The sequence below is a fragment of the Malurus melanocephalus genome, unplaced genomic scaffold, assembly GCF_030028575.1.
Source record: "Malurus melanocephalus ecotype Western Australia unplaced genomic scaffold, MMel_1.1 scaffold_162, whole genome shotgun sequence".
NCBI classification, from domain to species: Eukaryota; Metazoa; Chordata; class Aves; order Passeriformes; family Maluridae; genus Malurus; species Malurus melanocephalus.
In genome coordinates this window covers 181529-198842 of record NW_026623394.1, presented here as the reverse complement: position 1 = coordinate 198842, position 17314 = coordinate 181529, and the positions used below count along the sequence as shown (strand labels likewise).

The window sequence follows — 17314 nt, the reverse complement described above, 5'->3', positions numbered from 1 at the left end:
CTCCATCCCCGCTGCAGCATCCACCGCAGGCTGCTCCGGCCGTGCTGCTCCGGTGTCCGGTGTCAGCCCTGCAGACGCGCCGGGGGGGCCKCAGCAAACCCCTCTCGTGTAACCCTGAGTTCGGCGGCGCCGCAGAGCCGGATCCCAGAAGGAATGTGCTGCTTCCAAGCCGGCTCCCACCCCAGCAGGAGGAACACGAGGCACTGGAGGAAAACCTTCCCAGCCCAGGCTGGCGCTGCCTGGCACGGCGCTGGAGACGGAACCGCTGCTCCCGCCGCGCCGCTCCCCGGTGGAAGAAGAGCCGGGGGCCCCCCTGTGCCGGCCCCTGCCGTTCCCGGCTCCGTTATCTGCTGCGGTGGGCGGGAGAGCCGCCGTAGAGCCGGGCAGCTTTGCGGCAGATGAGCCTGAACCAGTAGAGCTGGGGGGCGATGAGGGACGCGTTGGCGATGTTGCAGTGCAGGGGGATGCGGAACGGCACCAGGTACGCGGGGATCCCAACCTGGCGCCCGTAGGCCGCRTACATGAAGGGGAAGAGGAGGATGCGGCACAGGAAGAAGGTCACCAGGATGAGGATCCCGTTCACCTTGTGCAGGAGAGTGTCCTGCATTTTGAGCTGGGGGAGGAAGGAGGTGAAGGTGGYGTGAGCAGCACCCGGCTGGGGTGGAGGGCAGGGGAAGGGAGGTGGGGCAGAGGATTGGGGTGGGAATCAGGGTGGTGCAGGGGAGGGACAGGCAGGAGRGGGCAGCACCAGCCCATGACACAGCCCCCCAGTTCCGGGATGCCACTGGGGGAAAGGGATGGGGCACTGGGAGGAGGAGGGCAGCACTGCAGGGGAGGTTGGGGCTGCCCCTCTCCCAGACCCCCAGCTCAGGCACTGCATGAACAGGGACAGGGGATGAAGTGCTGTGGGGCTCCCAGCCCTGAGCTCCATCCCTCCTCACCTACCTGCATGAGGATTTTGCCCAGTGACACAAAAGGCGTGCTCAGCTCTGCTGTGAAGATGCAGCCCACAAAGAAGTCGCCCAGCTCTCCCCTGAAGTGCTGTAAAAAAAGCCAGCAGTGAGCACGGGGCCCTCTGGAGGGGTGGCCAGCATGTCCAGGAGATCCTGGGCTCCTGCAGCAGCCCTTACCTGAGTGATGGGGGTGAGCACGATGAGGATGAAGAGGTGGTGGGTGACCATCAGCCTCTCCTGCAGGAGGAAGCTCCACACGCTGGCCAGCGAGTGCTTCTTCTCCACGATGCCCTTCTCCAGGCTCTTGTGCCAGTGGCACAGGTACATGACGTAGATGTCATAGGTCATGTAGGGGACCAGCACCCAGATGTACTCCACAGCCAGCCAGTGCCTGGGGAGGAGCAGCACACACAGGGGCATCACAACCCCTCCGAGCACCTTGTGATGCTCTGGGAGATGGGAGAGAGCCTTTAGGACTGAAATGGCACCGTTTCAATGGGTTTTGAAGCTGAAAGGGGAAGAATTTTCAGTCTGTCTGGCTCAGCAGGTACAGAGTGACCCAGAGGAAAGGTACCTGGTACGTGTGGAGGGCGGCTCTCGGCGCTGGCCTCGCTCCTGCTGGGCTGTGCCAGGCACTGAGCTCGGCCTTGCTGAGCACAAACACAGCGCTAATGAAGGATCCTGATTAGCCCCACAGCCGGGTATGTGCTGCACGAGCCCAGGGCACAGCGTTTTTGGGSATCCAGCACCACACTGACACCTCTGCAGCAGGTGATCTCCCCTAAGCCCTGGCACCCCCAGATCTGGTGCTCAGTGGTGCAAAACCCCCAATCCTGGGTCCCTCCTGCCTGTCACGCTGTACCAGCTGTCTGCCTGACCCAGAGGATGTTTGGGAAGCACGTGGAGAACTCAGAGTTAACCAGGGATGGAGTTTGGAGAGGSAAGCACAAAATATCCAATATAGGCAATAAACCCCCATGAGGCGTTTGTCAGTTGGGAAATAATTGCAGGCAGCTGCCTGTTCCCAAAGCATGTTGGAATCCTGGTTGCACAATCTGGGCCAGCAGCAAGCCCTGCTCTACAGGGACACCAACCTCCTTAAAAAGTCCTGAGCAAAATCACACTGATTAAAAAAAAAAGAAAAAAAGAAAAAGAAAAAAAAAAAAACCAAAATCACTCTACTGCTTAAAGAAAACCTAACTTGGGGCTCAAATTTCTTTTTGCTCTCCTGCCATCCCAGGAAAAATTCTGTTGCAGGAGTTCCCGTTCCAGATGGAAAGATGTAAGCGGTGTGAAGCAGGGGTGGCGAGTGATTGTGTTTGCAAAACTTGCCCAGGGCTTTGGAGGGCAATTACAGCGCCGGCAATGTAACGATTGTCTGCCTCTGTAAATAAATTGGCAAATTTTACTGCARTCTTTGTGATGTTTCCTGGCTCGCTGTCTTGCTGTCATTCTCCGAGGCCTTCCCTGCTGAGTGCTGGGCTCTATTTCCTCCAGATTCAAAGAAAATCTAGGTCTCTGCCCACAAAGTGTTTGCACAGAGCCCTTGGCCTTGAGTACACCCGGGCAAGCAGACAGCTCCGGGGGAAGGAGGGCTGCTGGCAGCACCTCCCGTCTGTGTGGCTCTGGGATTCATCATCTGCCTTATCTATACGGCAGAAATTTTATTTTACAGCAAAAAGGTAACTGACACATTGCCTGGGTGAAGCAGGACTGAGCAATCTGGATGGGTATCGCTATCTAGAGCAAGGCAGGACAATTCATATCTGTGTTTTAAAATCAAATCTGCCATGACCAAAGTGGCAGCCCTTCYTAAAAATCACCCTAAAATCGGTGTGTGACAGTTGAATTGCAGCTCGGCATAATTATATTCTTCCCTCCTGCAATCTTCCCTCTGCTAGTCTGGATAATAGCTCTGTTTTTAAGTCTTCTGACCCAGATTACGCTATCACTCCTCCTGAGAGCCACTTCTGGGCAGTTTATCTCAGAGCACTGAGGACAAGGCAGCAGGATTTCCCTTCAGAGCAAACTCCATTCTGACTTTACCATTTCTGGGCTCTTTCAGAATCCCTTTGGTGGAGAGAAGGCGATGCACCTCTAAAATCAGTTCTCACCAGGTCTGCTTGACTCTGTAGCAATTTCAGCTTCCAACAAGGAGACTCCCTACCCCATGATGATGTTTTTATTTTTAGCTCATGTTCAKCCCATTTCACAGCCCATCCTCTGGAGGGGACTGTGCTGGCAGAGCAACCCCAGGCCTGAGCAAGCCAGTGCTGTTCAGGGGGTGTACAGACAGCACATTGCCCAACCCTTTCAGCCCAAGTGGAGGAAAGAGGAACATGAAACTGTTTTTCCTCTCCCCTTTGTGCATGCAAGTCTTTGGCAGAAAACGTTCCGGCCCCATGGGGCAGCAGGACCAGGGGGGCTCTGGGTTACCTGTCAGACACCACATTCTTGCAGCTGAGGACAATTGTGATCCCYGACACCGTTGCCATCGTGGCTTGGACCGTTGACACCAGCCTGAAAGTGAGAGAGAGAGGAAACGAGTCACCCCAAATGTGACCCCAGARGGGCCGAGGCACAGGGCTGGCGCTGGCAGAGCTGGTGGCACTCAGACACCGCTCCGTGCGGCGAGGACGTGTCGGGGTGGCTGTGCCAGGCGCTGCCTCCCGGGSGATTCTTGCCAGGTCTCGTCCCTTCCACCCCCGTGGGTCGGAGGTAGCGCTGCCGGTTCCCCGTGGGCAGAGGGAGAGCTGCGCCGRAGCATCCCCGCTCCGACATCGGTACCGCGGGGCGGGGTCCGGCCGGGCGGGGCTGGGGGGTGATGCCCACCCTCGGAAGGTGATGCCCACCCTCGGGAAGTGATGCCCACGCTCGGAAGGTGATGCCTACCCTCGGGGGAGGGGATGCCCGCGCTCGGGGGGTCGGGGGGTGATGCCCACGCTCGGGGGGGATGCCCGCACTCAGGAAATGATGCCCGCCCTCGGTAGGATGCTCCTGCCGCCGGTCCCTGCTCCCCTCGCGGGATCTGGGCTCAGGACAGCCAAGAGCTGTCTTCCGGAGCGTCATAAGCCGGGACACCCCCGGGTCCAGGCTCACGGCCAGAGGGTCTCGSTGCTGTTGGCCCGYTCGGATCTYTCTGCTCCCGGTCCCYATCCCGGTCCCCATCCCGGTCCCGGTGGGTCCCGCCGCGGTGCGCGTCACCTTCCGCCGCTCCCGCCCGTACCTGCCGCTGAGGAGGATGCGGTCCTTGAGGCTCCATCCCGGGGCGGCCCAGCGCAGCAACCGGATGCAGAGAATGAAGAGCCCCGGGAAGAAGGCGGAGGCGAGGGCCAGCGTCCGCCACATGGGGACGACCGCGTTGTCTCCCGCCGCCGCTTGTCAACAGCCGGCCGGGCGGCGGGAGAGCCCGGCTCGGCTCAGCTCAGCTCGGCCCGGCTCAGTTTGGCTGTGCTCGGCTCCGCTCGGTTCGATCCGGAGCAGCCCCGCCGCTCCCGCCCCCGCCGCCGCCGGGACGCGCCCCGCTCCGCCGGGCGGGAGACCACGCCCCCGTCCGCGCAAACCCCGCCCACTCATCGAGACCACGCCCTCACAAACCCCGCCCCTGATTATTCAAACCCCGCCCCATCACGGGACCACGCCCCTCACGCCGGCCCCGCCCCGCCCCGCGCGCTGCCGGCGGAAGCAGCGCCGCCATGGAGGAGGACGAGCCGGAGCTGGAGGCCGGGCTGGAGGCGGCGCTGGAGCTGGCGCCCGCCGTGCAGGCCGCCATCGAGCAGGTGCGCCGGGCGGGTCCCCCCGCTCAGGGGACAGGTGCGGGCGCGGCCCGGGGCCGCTCGGTGAGGCCCCGCGGCCGGTTCCGAGCCCCACCCCGCCGGCTCCGGGCCTTCCGCTGCTGGGCCCGGGGAGCCCCGSGGTGSCCGTGCCCGGTGTGGAGCCGAGCCCCGTCAGCCCCGGGTGCGCCCGCACCTTCTGATCCCGGGCCCGTGTTGGGGGCTGAGCGCGGCTCGTCGTGTCGCCGTCGCTGTCAGCCGTGCGGTGCTGGTGGTGCTGTGGCGGCTCCGTCGCTAATTGCAGACATGTTACGTGGTGTGGAAAGCATCCCAGTGAAGTCCAGTGCCTGTGGCTCGGTTGAAATGAGGATAATCGAAATATCTTGGTTTGACTTGTGGTGAATACACATGGGGTTTTTTTTCACGCTGAGGGTGCTGGGCACTGCCAGCCTTTGGACAACGCTCTCAGGCACRGGGTGAGCTTGTTGGGATGTCCTGGGCAGGGCTTGGAGTTGAACTTGATTCTTGTGGGTCCCCCACAACGGCGGGTATTCTATGATTCAGTGTTCCCTGAAACCTTTCGTGGCACTTGGAGTCCATCAAAATCCCACGAGAACCCAGGGTAAAACAAGGTCTCTTGTCCTCTGTGACTGAGCCTGTGCTGCCTGCAGCCAACCCTTCCATCTTGAGGGCTTTTTCCTGTAGCAGAACTCTGGGCAGCAGCAGTATCTGTCTCACAAAGTGTCATTTWAATAAGTTTTTGCACTTTCTTGGGAGTTGAGGCTTGTGGGTCTTCTCGAAGAGCAAAGGGAGACTTTGGGAACTGCTACATTAAATGGCAGCTTCTAAAGGGGTCCTAGAGCCTGTCCAGAGGAAAAATCCTCTGCACTTAGGAATTTTGAGCAGTGGAKAATCCACTACATGCCTGGCTGAATTATTTTAACAGACAGTAAAGCTGTGGGTAAATATTCACATCCTGAGCCCTGGGACTTATTGAGGATGACACTGCCTGCTGCCTTCCAACACTTCCTCACTGGCACTTTTCAACCCAATAATAAAGTTGTTCAATGTTCCTGAACCAGTTTGGGGTAAAACCTGCCCATTTCTGGTTAAATGAGCAGAGCTGGCTCAGCTGCCCTGCCTGAAGCAGGGTGGGGAGCACAGGCAGAACTGGTGCTCCACCAAACCTGGAGTAGCATTTCTGATTAATAGGTTGTGACAAACTCCTGGGAGTGACAGCTCCTGTAGCTGCTCCAGCTGCCTGCAGCACTGATCTCTATCTGCAGTTTGAGTGCAGTTCCTGACCGGCCTTTATCTTCCATCTCACCTCKTGTTTCATCTGCTCCTCATACTTGTGGAGATTTGGAATTTGTGGAGATTGATTGAGTGTGAGTTGTGAGCAGGGCGGGCTGGGTGCTGTGGCCTTACAGTGGGGTGATGTCAGAGCATTTTCCTCACTCACCACGAYCTCATGCATGTTTAAGTGCTGCCTGCTGCTCCTTGGCCACGRGAGTGACTGGGAAAGCTGCCCAAGAGGGCTGGTTCAGGCAGAATTTGCTTTTATCTCACAGAATCACTGATTTTACAGTGCARAATGTGTCAATCAGCATAAATGCTTCATGTGCCCAGGTGTGAAGGCTTTCAAGGGGCAGGGGGATGCTGTAGGGTCAGCTCTGCTTTTGCCAGGCTGGCCATGGAGCATTGTAAATATGATGATGGCTCTGTGAATATGAAATAAATATCATTTTGGATTGGAAGGGACCTTAAAGATCATGTCTTAAAGATCATCTCCTCCCATGCCTTCCACTATCCCAGGCTGCTTGCTCCAAAYCTCATCCAGCCTGGCCTTGAACCCTTCCAGGGATGGGACATCCACAGCTTCAGTGTGACAGCAGAGAAGGGACAGCACCACGCTTTAGTCTGTGGGGATGAAAAGCAAAGCTTGGCAGTCGTGTTTGTGTTGTTTGAACTCCTGAGGAGAGATGAGATCTGTTTGCACCACAGCTGCTTTCCCCCTTCCCAAATCATTCAGCAGATCGTGTTTCTCTCCCTCTTCTGTGAAAAGTGGCAAACCCAAGTCTCAGGAGAGCTTGTACAACCACTCCTTAATTCATCACGTTTCCTATTACATTGGCTTTTGTGAGAAACAAACCCTCTCTCTGTCTGTCACCACAGGGCTTGGCAAAGCTCTTGCCAAGAGCAGGGCAGAGCCTGAGCACTGGGGTTTGTTCCCAGACAAAAGCATCAGGATGGTTCAGGATGTGTGATTATTGACTCGTGTGTCTTGGGAATTCCTGGATGGRTTGTGCCAGGGCTGTGTGTAGAATCGTCTGTGTGAGTTATCTGTGTTTATCCAGGCTGATAAAGTCCACAGTAATTTTTCAGAGGTCAGAGCCCTGCAGAGCTGGGCCACTTGTTAGAGAAATGCTGTGAAACGCAATGGGAAGTGGGTGCTGGAGGAAGGAAAAGTGGTAGGAACTTTGTAAAGTTACAGAAATTATCAGTGATGGTTGACTGTGTTTGTTTTCCTCCCTCTCTCCAGGTATTTCCCAGCCAAGATCCCCTGGACAGAGCAGATTTCAATGCTGTGGAGTATATAAATGCTCTCTTTCCCACTGAGCAAGTAAGTGATGCCCCAAATACTCTCAGACTTTATTTTCACACTTTTTATTATCAGATTTTGCTTCCAGCCTYTACTGTCATGGTAACCTGATGGCAAATGACCAAAGTAGTGTTTAAACCTATACCAAACCTTTTCATTTAAACCAAAACACAGGAARTGAGACTATTAACAATTATCACTTCTTAAATTTGCATCTCACAAGGTTTGCTGTCGTTCTGTGGTCTCTTCCACCCAGAGTGCTTGCTGCAGTGAAAGTCCTGCTTTGATCTGTAGAAATAAATTAGTTTTCTGTATAGATGGAGTAAATGTCTTAACTTGCCATACATCAATCATTGGTGAGTTCCTGGCGTTTCCAGCCAAATCAGGCAGGTGTTACAATGTCAGAGCAGAGTTTGAACCCCATTGTTTCTTTTGAGATTTAAAGAATGAGGTTGCTGTGGGCTCACATCCGTGCTTTGTGTTCCMAACTTCATCCCCAGGGGGAGTTTTGGATTAACTTCTTGCAAAACAGAGATGTTTCTACAGCTGAARTTTGTGTTTTGAGGCTGCTCCAGCACTGCCATGTCTGAAATCCTCTGCAGCACTGGTGGTTTTGGCTTGCAGCTTTTACTAGCGGTGTAGCTTGGCTCTTCTCCCTTTGCCAGCAGCGAGGAGCTCTCTCCCCAGCAGTGCCTTCACTGCATCTCCTTCCAGCCCATTTTCTGYTTGTCTGGGCTCTGCAGGGGGGTCTCAGCCCAGAGGCAAAGGCTCTGTCCCCATCCCCGCTGCCCACTGGAGGTCACTGTCACACAGTTTTGCTGACAGAGGACAAGGCAGAGCTCAGGGATGGGGGATGCCCTGAGCTGTCTTTTTCTGCTCTTCCTGATGTGACAGAGAAGCAGCTGAGTTGTTTTGTCTCAGTTTTCCACCTGTAGAGTGAAGCCATTGCTCTCCTCTTCCTCAAGTGCCCTGTGTGATAAAGTGTTCASAGCTGACATATTTCTCTGTAAAACATTCACCATTTCACTTCTCTCTGAATTTTTTTTTTTATGTTCCAGTCTTTGGCAAACATCGATGAAGTTGTGAACAAAATCAGATTGAAAATAAGGTAAATATTTCTTCATTTCATTGCATCTCAGATGGCCTGGTCTGATTGTCACCAAGGCTTCATAAAYGCAGCTTTTGCACTACAGCTTATAAGATTTAGTGTGTTTAAAAGRCATGGATAGGATCAGCCTGGAGTCTAATAATGGCACAGAGACAATTATTGTATTTTTTTATGTTTCACCGCTGTTACATGCCTTTCATGTTGTTTAGGCTGATGGGTTGCAAAGTGCAGCTTTGAAAAACAACTAAGAATCAAAAAGTATCAAATTTTAGTACAATTTGAAGGTTGAGAGAGCAAACTGCCAAAAGACTCAGCTGCCAATAATTTMTTGTTCGTGGGTTAAGAATATAAATTGTAAAATTCCTCACAGTGTACTTTTTAATTATTTGCCCTAAAAGTACAAAATAAACACAGTTGTGCATGAAATACTTAAATTTTMTATGCTGGCCATATGATGGAGAGAGCACTTCAACATGTGGAAAGTTGAAATGCAAACAGACAAGGGAGAGCTGACAGTATTGCTTAAGGGAACAGGAATGCAAGRAACCCTGGGTTAAATTAGGAAATGGATTTTTATTTTTGCAAYAGGAGTTTTAAATTATGCAAGATAGTGATATTGAAAGGGGAGAGGGGGGAATAGTGAGTTTAACACTGGTAACATCAGGTTTTTTAATTGTAAATCCATTCTGTAGCTCTCAGGATCCCCCTGGTTGTTTGGGTCAGGCTCACAGAGATTGAGTTTGACACTGAGGGTTTTTTTCTGCAGGAGGCTGGATGACAACATTCGAACTGTGGTGAGGGGCCAGACCAACGTGGGACAGGATGGCAGGCAGGTACGTGCAGCCAGCAATGCCAGGGGTTCTCCTCTTGGGATGCCACTCTCAGGAATGACTCTGGCAGGCAAAGCCCCACTGCTGTTGTCACCGAGCTGTTTCTGTGCCCCTTACACTGGTGACATTGTGAGCTGCTCACTCAGCAGCTGCTCTGACTGCCTTCCTGTCACCCTCTGGAGGGAAGTGAATGAGGAATTGATTTAAAGATCACAAGCAGAAGCAGGAGGCCTGTGTGCTGCTCTGAAGCTGATGATAAAACGAGYACTGAATAGGTACATTTAGTGCTGGAGGGGATCAATACAAGGCTGTTTGTCCTTTTCACTGAGTTGTTTGCTGGGGTGTTCTGAGTTGTTGGTCACTGTGCTGATCACTGGCTGCCRCTTCCTCTCGCAGCTCCTGTCCAGCTCTCAGGTTTTCATTTGTCTTTCACCTGACAGATGAGTTTGCTGGGAGTGCAATATCGGTGAGCACAGGGGTTGTGAGTGCTCAGCTGATTTTGAGGTGTCACCTGGCATGGCTCTRTTTYCTGTCCTGTTTCAGAGCAGGARCATTGACCCTTGAACCATCAGTCAGGGTTCCTCAGTGAYTTCTTAATACCAGACTGAAGGCTGGCATGGGGTAGTGACTCTCTATTTCCCACTCCTTTGATATCTATTCCTAATCCTATCTCTGCCACAGWGCCCCTGACCTCGAGGGAATTATTTAACCTGTCCCTGCTTTTGTATTSCTTTAGAAAAACAGGAGAGACACTCATCTGTCCTAGCAGAAGTTTAATCATGGTTGTCTGAGTACTGCTATTAAATTGGGGATGTGCTTGGGATGTGGTTTACCTGGGAGTGGTGCTGCCTGTAATTGCTGTGCAGGAATGAGACAAGAACTCAAGTGGGGAGGCAATTACAGAAATTGAGGAGGGAGTGGAAACTGGTGCAGTACTTGGGGAGTTTGATTGRAAAGCTGGTGCTGTTGTAACCTTTTGGGCCCATTTGAGGTGTTAAATTCAGAAAAGACCACAAAAGAGTGAGATTGAGAAGAGCTGTGGGTGAGAATTGTCCGGAGTCCTCAGGACTTGGGGAAAAGGATGAAAACAAGCATTGCCAGGGCAAGCTGTGCCTGTGGGATAACAGGAGCATTTCTGTGCTGTGGGGATGGCTGAGCTTTGTTTAGAGCTCTGTCCTGTGTCTGTGCTTTGTCACTCTTCCGTCCCTTTGAAGTTCTCCAAGGTGTGTAGGGATGGACCTGGACACTGCCCTGCTCTGCAGCACCAGCAAGGCAGAGCTCTCTGTGCTGCCCTTCCTTTGTTTGGTTGTTAAACTCCTGACTGAGTAAARCCCTTCAAGTGTGCACATCTGTGTCTGTGCAGGACATTTCAGGTGGCTTGGAGATGCAGTTCATTACAAATATTCCTTTATTTAGCTGTGAATTTTCCTATTTTCCCTCACTTTGCTGTTTTTTGCAAGATAGAAGCAAACTTTATGCCAGAGCTTGCAGTTGCATGAGCTGAGGCCAGACAATCTCCCAGGAGCACAACTGTAGTTTCTTACTTGAAGATCCTAACAAATACTGAAACCATTCAATTATTTAAAGTGTTATTTCTCTGGGAAGAAAAGCACTTTGATTCTGAAATGCTGCGAGCTTTTTCTTTCCCTGTTTCTAATCCAAGCCCATAATTTTCACACCTGGATGTGCATTTTTTCTGTGCAATTTTTCATTTTTTCAGACCATTGGAATGGCAAGACTTGGCTGGGTCTTGGAAGTGAAGGAGCATCAGCAAGTCAGGCCTTGGAGGTCACAGGGCCCTGCAGTGGTGGGGAACTCTTGAATTGCATTTTGTGGATGGATATTTCMTATTTGTCACCCCAAAATCAGAGTAAACCTAGAAGAAACACTTGCTGTCGCTGTCACCCCTGCTCTGTGTCCCCTGAGTAWCCTGGGTGCTGTGTGGGGGAGTGAGCAGCCCTTTTCACATGACTGTTGTTTTCACCCTGCTGATAGCAGATTGTGGGGGTGAAAACCTTGTTTTCCAGCTTCAGCTGCCTGTTCTTGTGCTGAAAAGTGCCTTTGTTTCACCAGCATATTCTCAGGGGAATCAAGGACACTTGGAAATGTTTTTGTAGAGCAAGAGGCCTGACTTCTCCCACTTGGAGAGGAAGGGTTTTATTTTCCAGTGCTTGGTAAGAAATTGTTTTGAAACAACTGAAAACAAGGTGCTGTTAAGGCAACTCAGTGCTGTGCTGGGAAGGGAGTTGGTGCTGCTGTTCTCCTTATTTAATTTTTCTGGTAGTTTGGTCCCACAGCAAAAATAAGTTCTTCTTTTTGCTGATCATCTGTGGTTACTAAATTTGTGGAAACTTGTATCCTCAAGACCAGTATTTCCTTGCAAAACTGGATTGACACATCCACGTGGATAGATGGTGTCATCCTGTGAGCMTCTCCCTTTAGGCAGCCCAGGATGAGGATCATTATTGCATTTTATCATCATAACCACAACTGCAAACCACCCCTGGTTAATAAGGAAACAGTTGGCAACCAGCCTTTGCAAGAGGTTTGAAACAAAGCTTGAAAGCAGCCACATCAATAAGTTTTTATCTCTAATCTTTTTCCATTTGTAACTAATACCACGAGAGATGTCTATAGCCTGTAGTGCACAGTGCTTGCAGCAGGCTGGCTTTTTGGAAAAGCCAAAAATTTTTGAGAAATTCCTGTCTTTTGATTTCCATCCCTTGACACAGTGAGATCCAAGAGGAACACTGCAATCCATCGTCTCCTTGAAATCATAAATAAAAGTGCATCTGAGCTCTGATTTTGTAGCTGCTTGAATTTCAGTGGGAGCTCAGGATCCTGTGTGTTTAATTGCAGAATTGGGCCTGGAAGGTGTTTKGCAAAAACCTCTTGCCTGGAGTCACATTCTCTCCTAACAACAGCCCCTGATACAAACTGCAGTCAGTGTTTGCCTGYGTCGTGTTGGAGATGTCCTTGTCTGAGGGGTAAATAATAGTTTGAATAAACATCCTTTCAGTCTCTGACTTCCTTCCAAAGAAATACAAGCCTTGGATGCAGTGGCAGAAGAAAAAGAATTGTTTAAGTCAGAGAGGAACCAGGAAAACGTTCTTTGCTGTGTCCCTGCCCTTGGCTGCCCAATCTGGTCCATCCCTGCTGACCTCACAGGTGAGGGAGCACCTGGAAAGCTCAGCCTTGGTTTCCCATCTCCTGTCAGCCATAGCTGCCAAAAAAATCGTTGGGATTCTCTTGCAGGCACTTGATTCAAGTGCTGCCCAAGTTTCTGGGGTTTACTATCAACCCACCCAACCTTTTTTTTAGAGAGCAGGCAAGTTCTTAGAAGACAAGCTGAGGCCATCAGCCTCGGCAGTTTGTTTTCTTTTGGGGGAAGGATTTTTTTACCAACTGAGCCCARCAAAAAGCTCTCCCTGCCTTGTGCAGGAGCTTTATTGAGAGCTGCACCTTCCCAGCTGTCCAGAAGAGGGGAGCCCAGTCTTGCTTTTGAGAGCAGGATAACATTTTGCTGATAACTGAAGGCGAGGGAACGCTGCCAGCACAGACATATCTGGGCAGTGCTGCGTGTTACTGTCCCAGTCAGAGCAACCTAAATCCCAGTCTGACCCAGTGAGGAATATGSAGTGTGCTGCTGTGGAAATGTGCTCTCCTTAAGGAAATGGATATTTTAGGGGTAGGAAGTCCAAAATCCTAATTGCAGAACCAGCTGCTGAGCTCCCTGGGGTGGAGTCTCCCATCCTGGCTGGCTGGGATAATGTTTGGGATAATACCCTGAGCAGGGCTTTGAGGTGAGTTGTAGCTATGAGAAGGTGCTTCAATAAGAAWTTTTCATCTAAGGGTAGCTTTTTGTACTCCATCAGCTTTTAAACTGTTCCCCAAACAGTCTTGCTCATGTGTGTGTGTGTAAATCAGCAGCGAGGTGTCTGAAAAACCACATTCTGAGTCTAAAAATAAAGGCCATCAAATAGATGTGGCCCCAAAAGAGTTATTTAAGCAGCTCTAAAGACAGGAATGCTCCCTTCTCCACAAAGCATAACATTTCCCAGTTCAAAGCATCTGCCTTTTTGAAATTCTGCCCTAGAATTTCCTCCAAATGCAAAAGCCTTAAAATAGTCTGGCTCATTTGGCTTCCCCTTCCTGGTGCGATATTTCAGTCAAATCCACAGACAATGCCCCGAACCTCAGAAATTATCTCACTAATGATCCTTTTATGGGAGGAAACAACAGCCGTGGGTGGAACATTCCTCTGTAGGGCGTAACAAAATTTTCCTTGGGAGTCCCAGACTTGGACTATTTCGGATGCCTTGGGAGAGGCTGGGAATGCAGGAGCTGCCGTGGTTCAGTTGTAACAGTTCCTAGGGAGCCAGCGCTATTCGATTTTTCCTCTGTAAGGTTTTTTTATTTTTTTTTGTGTCTCAGAGCTGCTGCTGAACTGGAGCGTGGGCTGACCTTGCTGAGAGCTGCTGTCCAGTTGTGGCATAATTTCCCTCCCCTGTGCCCTAGGGTGTAGTAGAWAAAGTTCCCATGGATTTTTCCGCCGAGCGTTTAGCGCGCTCCGTACGGTTTGATGTGTCACTGCTCACTTGTGTCCGTTGCTGAAGCTCCTGCACGGCCTGGCTGTAATTTTTCTGACAGTTGCTGACATGCCTTTGCTGGTTGTTTGGCTGAAGCTGCTTCACCTATCAGGCTTTTGTCCTTGTAATGAGCAGCCTCTGCATTTGCTGCTGGTTTAACCCTTGACGGTGCTTGTGCAGCCAGGATGAGCTGCCTGGGTGGGTAAAGGTGAGGTGACTTCAGCTAAAATCCATTTTGGATCAACAGTCCCAGAGGAGTCCCCAGATCCCAAACAGATTTGTGGTTTGATAGTTTGAATCTAAATAAAACCCMGCCAATTTCTTTCTGTTATATCTGGTYCATCTTCCCCTTCCTGCCCCGTGCRCACAACGTGAATAAACAACTGAAGTTACATCAAACAAGGACTGTATTTCAAAGAAAAATGTGGTTTATTGCTTAATGTGGYTGACTACATCAGGGTCTGGCTCAATTAGTGCTGAAAGAAAGTGAAGTGTGAACTAGAAGAGCAAATGGATGTGCCTGGGCTGGGAAAAGCTGTGGATGTTTCCCATGGCTGAAGATAGAGGCTGATAACTTGGATTGCTTTGGTTGGCTCCTGCTTCTTTGTTTTGCTCCATGAAAACAGGGAAATATATTTTCTTTCTCATAACTCTAGCAGTACAAGGAAAGGGATGGCAGCTGCTGTAGTTAAATATTATGAATATATCCTTGCTGCCCAGCCTGAGCCCAGACAGTTCAATTGGCCGTCCCATCCTTTGGTTCTTTCTCCTGGCATGTGAAAATGAGCATCTGGGCTCTGCTGCTGTGGGGAGACTCCAAGCCTGCCCTGCCCTGGGTGTGCTGCAGTGTCTGGCAGAGTTGAAGCCTGTGGAAGGAGGAGGCTGTGTCTGGCAGAGAAAAATGGCCACAGGTTGTGTGGGTTTGACAAGGTCATAGCTGGGAGTGTGTGAAATACTCTTCTGGTTTTCCTTTTCTTTAAACGGACACCAGGAAACATTTTGCAGAATCAATACAGGGAGGAAGGAGGAGATAAGGATGAACAGTGAGCAGATGAAGAGAGGGATGCAGGTGCTGCACAGGGCAGGGGGCAGTGGGGTCCTCTGCAGCTTTTCTGGGCAGTGTCCTGAGCCCTAGGGCAGCTCCTGGGTGGTGTCACCAGAGTCAGTGGCTTGTCCCCTGCAGCTCTGCAAGCASTGGGTTCCAGGCAGTGTCAGCCTGGCAGGCAGGGAGCTGATTTTGGGCTTTGTTTGCATATCCAGCCTTTCCCCTTCCCCCACCTCCTTGCGTGGAGGTGGCTTTTCTCACTGCAGGCTGTGTTTCACGCTGAACTGAGTGCTCACAGGTCTACCCTAGGTACTTTTCTGTTGTTTATTTATTTATTTAAACATGTGTTCACTTTCAGCCATGAAATTCCTGTGCTGCTTCCTTGGCCAGAGTGCCCAGGTTGGGCTGACGTGGAAGGTGTTGATGTGGCCCTGCTGCTGGGACAGCACTGACTGTCATAAGCTCTTAATAACTAATTAAACCTAAGTCTTTAAAATATTTGGGGGCTATTTTGTGTCACAGTCCCTGATGTTGTAAGCACCATCTTTCAGTTATATTCATTCTCTCCTGCCTGGCTAAGCTTTGTCTCCTGGATTTTTTTTATTTATTTTTTTTTATGAATGGGTCATTATTCTGAAATGTGAGCATATGAAATATGACTCGTGTTAGATTTCAGAACCTTTTAAGATGGTGAATGGATTGGGGTTAAATATGGCATTTTAAGCTGTGTGACTTTATATATTTTATGAAAAGTCATGCCACAGATTCTGTAAGGCTCCAGCTGAGTGATTAAAGTCCCATAATATTCTTTGTAACCCATGAATAATAAGCAGGAGCTGAGCTGCCAAAATAAATCAAAAGTGAGTTTCATTCAGAGTCATTTCCCTAGTGAATTGTGACAGTTGGACAATGTCCTTCCCTCGCAGAGACACTGAGCTTTTTTCTTGCCCAGAACACGTTCACTGAGCAGGGTTTCAGGTGAATKCCATGCCAAGAAGAAATAGTGCTGTTTATTCTCATTCTGGCAGAACTTTTGCCATCTGCTGCAAGGCAGCAGCAAGTCAGAGCTTGACCTTGTGCTTCAGCAGGGATGTGCCTGTCCTGCAGCCCCAGGCTGGGAGTGGACTCGTGTTTGTGCTGGCAAGAGGCAGGTGCTGCTGCTGCTGGTGTTGAAGGCAGTGCAAGCTGCAGACTGTGGCCAGCCCTGTGTGCCTTTGATGCCAGCAAAGCCAAAAACTCAGCCTGAAAATAGAAATCCTGACAACAGGCAGATTAGGTCTTCCTGTGCATATTTAATTATTTTTCCCTGCTCCTCCACCCCTTTTTTTCCCTATTTTGTTTCACATTTTTGGTGTTTGGTTACATTTATTCCAGCTTCGTGCTCAAAGCAGGTAAACCTGACAGCAGTTCCACTTGGAAATCCCTGTTTGGAGAGTTCCTGGACTGGTTGTCCTTTCCCCACATTTATATTTTGCCATTAAGATCTCGTCCTGTGCTGATTTTGGCTGGGGCAGAGAAAGAGCTCCATGCTTGTGMTGAAAATTAACTCTACCCCAGCCCAACAAATGAACCTGAATGTGAATTCATCTTGCAAAATCTGATGCAACTGGGAGTTGCTAAACTTGTCCCCCACAGAAGTCAGGCTCTGATATTGCAGACGTGGCTCTGATATTGCAAATATCACCGATTGCACTGTGCAAACCCATCAGCAGACAAATCAGCTGGAATCCCTGAGTCATTTATAGACTTCCCAGGTAAACTGAATGTGCTTTCCCTGGGATGAAGCAGAGCCAGGCAGCTGCAGGATGGAGTGAGGGTGAGCAGCACAGCCAGGGGTGCTKGGTTATCCGAGGCCCTGCAGGACAAGGTGTGTCCTGGGCACAGGGAGGTGCAGCAAACACCTGCAATCGGGGTGTGCACAGAAAGGGAGGGCAGGGACTCCCAGTTTGGCTATTCTCAGCTAGATAAGGGGAATAATGAGTGTCTGCACGGGGAGTTTTACCTGTGTGATAATAGTGTTTAATGYTGGGCGTGGGGTAAGGCTGTGGCTGCTCACCTGCCACGTGATGGATGAAGCTGTAATAACCTGCCATGAGCTCATGATGAAGCTGCAATAACCCCCCCCCATGAGGCCCAAGCCTCATGAAGAAGCTGTGGAAGCTTTATTTTTCATGTTGTGCAACTCTCACAATTAGCATTTAAATAGCCACACTGCTCCGCTGGTGCAGATTAAGGTGTGACTGTAAAACTCGTGTAAAATTACTCACTGGAGCAGGGTCACTCAAACCTCTGTCACAGCACATCAACACCTTTCTGGTGCTACAGACACCAATGTGCAGGGCAGGGTGATGCAGTAAAAACTGAGGTGCTTCAGACACCAATGTGCAGGGCAGGGTGATGCAGTAAAAACTGAG

At 50.7% G+C, this 17314-nt stretch overlaps 2 protein-coding genes across 3 annotated transcripts in view; one reads left to right on the top strand and one right to left on the bottom strand.

Moving 5' to 3' along the window:
* Nucleotides 1–6: 6 nt before the first annotated feature.
* On the bottom strand, nt 7–4478 carry TLCD3A (TLC domain containing 3A). The gene is made up of 5 exons (XM_057371919.1): nt 4180–4478; nt 3390–3473; nt 1131–1344; nt 946–1041; nt 7–613 (listed from the first exon to the last, which is right to left on the bottom strand). The coding sequence occupies exons 1-5, from the start codon at nt 4299–4301 to the stop codon at nt 344–346; spliced, it is 786 nt and encodes a 261-aa protein (XP_057227902.1). The 5' UTR covers nt 4302–4478; the 3' UTR covers nt 7–343.
* A 128-nt stretch (nt 4479–4606) lies between these two features.
* The window catches only part of VPS53 (VPS53 subunit of GARP complex), a 61649-nt gene continuing 48941 nt past the window's right edge, over nt 4607–17314 (top strand). For both annotated transcript variants that reach the window (XM_057371918.1, XM_057371917.1), the window contains exons 1-4: nt 4607–4732; nt 7269–7349; nt 8387–8436; nt 9203–9269. In XM_057371918.1, the coding sequence (XP_057227901.1) occupies nt 4649–4732; nt 7269–7349; nt 8387–8436; nt 9203–9269 (282 nt within the window). In that variant the 5' untranslated portion in view covers nt 4607–4648. The remainder of the gene's footprint in view (nt 4733–7268; nt 7350–8386; nt 8437–9202; nt 9270–17314) is intronic.